The following is a 4,899-nucleotide window of genomic DNA, read 5'->3' on the forward strand; positions in this document are numbered from 1 at the left end:
CATTTCCCCAACATCAAGTCTAGCTTTCTCTTTTTTTTTTTTTTTTTTTTTTGTCAGTCCTGGGGCTTGGACTCAGGGCCTGAGCACTGTCCCTGGCTTCTTTTTGCTCAAGGCTAGCACTCTGCCAGTTGAGCCACAGCACCACTTCTGGCCGTTTTCTAGATATGTGGTGCTGGAGAATTGAACCCAGGGCTTCATGTATAGGAGGAGAGCTCTCTTGCCACTAGGCCATATTCCCAGCCCTCTCTTGGTTATTTTGGACAAGGAGTCTCATGGACTTTCCTGTCCCAGCTCGCTACAAACCTCAGCCCTCCACATCTCAGCTTCCTAACTAGCTAGGATTACAAGCGTGAGCCACTAGTGCTTTGCTTTATTATTATTATTATTATTATTATTATTATTTCTTTCAAGACACCATCTCACTATTCGGCTGAGGCTGGCCAAGAACTCTTGATCCCCTGCAGCCTTTTCAGTGCTTGGGGCTCAGTTAATAGAACACCAGGGACAGAAACGACACAAAATAAGTGTTGGGTGCCCCGTGGGACAAGATGCAGAGGTGACAGAGGCATTGCCAGCAACCCGGCTTTTCTAAGCTCTGGGAGCGGCTGGCAGAGGGCTGGAGGTGGCTTTCCCCACCCTGGGGCTCAGGGAGCCCAGAGTGCAGCAGAGGCGCCTGGCCGGGCAGGTGTTTCTCCTGAGGCAGCTGGCTGGGCAGAGACACCTGTCTCTTGGCACTGATCAAACCAGCCCTATGTCTGCTGGCTCCATGTTTCCCTGACACTGGCTCCTATCCCCCTCACCCCCCCCCAGCTCTCCCTGCCCCTTCCTGCTCCCCTGCCCTCCGCCCCCAGCCCTTGCCCTCTCCCACACTGCCCTGATCTGCTTGGCTGGCCCCACAGGGGTGGACAGCTTCTTTGTCACTTCTCCTTGGGCACAGGTGGAAAGTTCTAGGGCTGGGTGGCCCCTCCCCCACTCCTGCTTCCCCAAGTGCCATTTGGCTGTAACCCAGGAAGGGGGGGGGCACAATGGCAGGAAGTGGGGGAGGGGACCCTGGCCACCTCCCAGCTGAACCCACAAAGCTGTCTACAGCGCTTCCTGGGTGGTGAGGGGAGGGGAAGCCTGGGTAAGGCCGGTGCTCCTGCCTTTCTCTGGGCCTCAGTTTACCTTCTGGTGCTGAGGCCGTAGGAGGAAGCCCTGCCCTGTCTGGGAGGTGGGGATAAAGTCTGGGCGGGAAAGTGCTTCCTGCCTGTCAGGTTGTGCTTACTTGGGTCCACAGACCAGACCACGGCTGGTGAGCTTCAGCTTGAGCTGTGTAAGGCCTAGGCCGAAATCCTGCATGTGTGCGGGTGGAGGGCGGGGTGGGCAGGGTGCGTGTCTTCTGTCCACGTGGGCATCTCCTGTGTACATGGCTCCCCCACACCAGGAGCCTCCATGCAGTGGGGAGGATGGGCCAGGGCGGCTGAGGCTAGCACAGGCCTCGGCCTCTCCACCTGTTATGTGGGTCCAGGCTGTGCCTCAGGTCTCCCACTAGCCCAAGGCTCACAGGGCAGTCAGGCCTGACCACCTTCCTGTCCCTTCCGCCCTCTGCCCGGCCTCTCTACCTGCTTTCCTCCCATTGAGTCCCCCCCTCTCCTCCCCCACCCTGGGGACCCCAAGCAGGATGGTCTGACATAGTGTCCCCCAAGGGTGTGCCAGGCAGGACCCTGCCAGGCCTGGCTCCCCACCCCTGCACCCAGCCTGGGTCCTCCTGTCTTTCTTCTGAGTCTCTGGAGACTTTGTACCCATCCCTCCCACCTTCACCCTGTTAGGTTTTTAAAGTAGGTAGCCGGTAAAGGAGAACGCCACGTGGTATTCAGGCAGGAGAGAAAGTTTATTACCGAACTGCTGGCCTATGGCCGAGGTGATCCACGGCCGGCCGGAGAGAAGGGAGAAAGAGAGAAGAGAGCGACCCCCACCCAGCCCTGCTTTATCTAGGGCAGGGGCAAGGGGTGTGGCCAGGTGGATTAGGATGTGACCTCAGGGAAAGGGAAGGTAACTGCCTCCAGGTCTGCTGGTTACCCAGGTAACTGGGTGGAGACTTAATGAGGTGGGGGCATCTACCTGGAGCCTTCCAGGGACGGACCTTACACACCCCAAATCTCTGTATCTTCGCCGAGTAAACACCATTTACAGGGTCTTGTTGTGGCTTGTTTTCTCCCACTTAGTTCTGGCTCTGCGGGCTCAGCCTCCAAGGGAGGAGGAGGTGGGCTCCCGTGTCCCCTGCCCTGGCTGAGCCCAGATGCCCGTCCCACCCAGCACCATGGCTCACACAAGAGGCTGAGATCTAAGGATCATGGTTTGAAGCTAGCCCAGGCAGGAAAGTTTGTTAGACTTTTCAATTAACAAGCAAAAAGCTGAAAGTGGAGCTGTGGCTTGGGTGGTAAAGCACCAGCCTTGAGTGAAAAAAACTAAGGGACAGTGCCAAGGCCCTGAGTTCAAGCCCCAACAGTGGCATGCAGGTGCACACACACACACACACACACACACACACACACACACACACACAAAGTGGGTTTCTTCAAGGCCATCTCCCCTGGTAGGTGGGGGATGGCCACCTGGAGAGGGACCCCAGAGCCCCACCTAGTTCCTTGTTTCCCCAAACAGTCTCCTCAGTCAATGCTAGGAAAGATGCCAAAGATAATGAATGCCCAGATAATCTCCCTAATTGTCTTGATAAAAGTCACAGGACAATTGTCCAGATGTTTTCTCTGCTTCCCAGATGGACTTTGCCCTCGTATTCCCCACCTCCTTTCAGCAGGGGCCCCCATCCTTTCTTTCCACTCAGGCTGGAATACAGGAGCTTGGGGGGCGTGGGGGACCCCTGTGTGGTGTTCAGGCTGTGAATCTGGCTGGGCTAGGCTGCTGCCCCTCCCCTCCTTGGGGCCGGGCTCAGGTGCCCTGTGGTGGCTGGTGACTCAGTGTCGTCTCTGGGCTGACCTCAGCTTGGGCCTGGGGGCTGGGGGCACGGGCAGGGGACAGTTTCCTCTGATACTAGCTGGTGACTCAGGGGCCCAGGGTTGGGGCCTTTCCATGACTGTTGGCCAGGGCTCAGGAATCCGGAGGAACTGGTCATGGGAGGGCCCCAGGGCTGAAGCCCCTCCCTCGGCGCCCGCCCCACCAGCCATATAACCGCCCCATAGGGAGCCTCCTATCAGATCAGCGGGGACCTGAGGTGAGCCGGGAGCAATCGGTCTGCTGGCACTTGCTGCCTCTTGCACCTGATTCTTGGGGGGACCAGCCTCGGGGCGTGGGTGGCGTCTCTGACCCACACTCGAAGAGGCGTTGGGCTCATACGGCCTGCAGAGCAGGATCTCCTGCGTCTTGCCACCCTCCATCCCCTGGACGGCTGAGCCATGGCCTCCATGGGCCTGCAGATGCTGGGCATCGCCCTGGCCGTGCTGGGCTGGCTGGGCACCATCCTGAGCTGCGCGCTGCCCATGTGGCGGGTGACGGCCTTCATCGGCAGCAACATTGTCACGGCGCAGACAAGCTGGGAGGGGCTGTGGATGAACTGCGTGGTGCAGAGCACGGGGCAGATGCAGTGCAAGGTGTACGACTCGCTGCTGGCGCTGCCGCAGGACCTGCAGGCCGCCCGCGCGCTCATCGTCATCAGCATCATCGTGGCCGCCCTGGCTCTGCTGCTGTCGATCGTGGGGGGCAAATGCACCAACTGCGTGGAAGACGAGACCACCAAAGCCAAGGTCATGATTGTGACAGGCGTGGTGAACCTGCTGGCTGGCCTGCTGGTCATGGTGCCCGTCTCCTGGACGGCGCACAACGTCATCCGAGATTTCTACAACCCCTTAGTGGCAGCCGGGCAGAAGCGGGAGATGGGGGCCTCGCTGTACATCGGCTGGGCTGCCTCGGGGCTGCTGCTGCTTGGGGGGGCGCTGCTGTGCTGCAGCTGCCCACCCCGACAGGACAAGCCCTACTCCGCCAAGTACTCGGCCGCCCGCTCTGTCCCGGCCAGCAACTACGTGTGAAGCGCCGCTGCCCCACCGTCCCCTCTTGCACTGCGTGTTTGCTTGGACTGATGAGCTCGACAGTCGCCTGGGACTCGAACCTCAAGATGGCCCTGGCTGTGGAAAGCTGTGACTGAGGCCCCGGCACATCGCCCAAGGCCACCTTGAGCTCTCAAACCATGGGAGGACGCTCTGCCCAGACGCTCATTCCAGCTTTTTTAACTTTTGCTGGAGTGCTCCCGGCACACCCAGCACCCTGAGGCGGGTGCTGGGTGGATCTGAGCTCCGGATGGTGACTGGCCTGGCTCCCACCCACCCACCTGCCTGGGAATGGAGCACGGGTGGATGGACAGGTTTGAGGGAATAAAAACTGGTCTGGGAGGTGCTGGCGAGGGCAGGGGCTAGGGAAGCCGCCCTGCCGCCCACCCTATGGCTCAGCCCCTCGGCAGCAGGACCCCAAGGCCCGGAGATTGTTTCAAGGACACTGGCCAGCAGGGGGAAGATGGGGGTGCTTTGTGCCCCCCCAGGGACTCTGAGGCTTGGCCTACCCTCTGTCTTCTCGTTCATTTCTGTTTTGTAATTTAAGATCTGTTCATCACTTTGATTATTTTCTACAATAAATGGGATATATGCACAGAGGCTTTGTTGTGATTCAGAGTATGAGCTGGGCAGGGCTAGATGTGGGGAGGGGCCCCACATCAGGGGCTACCACTACTGAGACCAGATTGTGTGTGTGTGTGTGTGTGTGTGTGTGTGTGTGTGTGTGAGAGAGAGAGAGAGAGAGAGAGAGAGAGAGAGTCCTGGGGCTTGAACTCAGGGCCTGGGTGCTATCCTGAGCTTCTTTTGCTCAAAGCTAGTGTTCTACCATTTGAGCTGCAGCGCTACTTGTAGCTTTTTC

General features: G+C 58.9%; 1 protein-coding gene across 1 annotated transcript; it reads left to right on the forward strand.

Moving 5' to 3' along the window:
• The first annotated feature begins 2,604 nt into the window (after positions 1-2,604).
• Cldn4 (claudin 4) lies at positions 2,605-4,640 on the forward strand. The gene has a single exon (XM_048369264.1). It carries the CDS (start codon positions 3,393-3,395, stop codon positions 4,020-4,022), a length of 630 nt encoding a protein of 209 aa, XP_048225221.1. The 5' UTR covers positions 2,605-3,392; the 3' UTR covers positions 4,023-4,640.
• The last annotated feature ends 259 nt before the right edge of the window (positions 4,641-4,899 follow it).

This window comes from Perognathus longimembris, chromosome 1, assembly GCF_023159225.1.
Source record: "Perognathus longimembris pacificus isolate PPM17 chromosome 1, ASM2315922v1, whole genome shotgun sequence".
NCBI classification, from domain to species: domain Eukaryota; kingdom Metazoa; phylum Chordata; class Mammalia; order Rodentia; family Heteromyidae; genus Perognathus; species Perognathus longimembris.

What these genes read in the sequence shown, in the direction of transcription:
- Cldn4 (XM_048369264.1), top strand. Translation starts at nt 3,393, where the DNA reads ATGGCCTCCATGGGCCTGCAGATGCTGGGCATCGCCCTGGCCGTGCTG.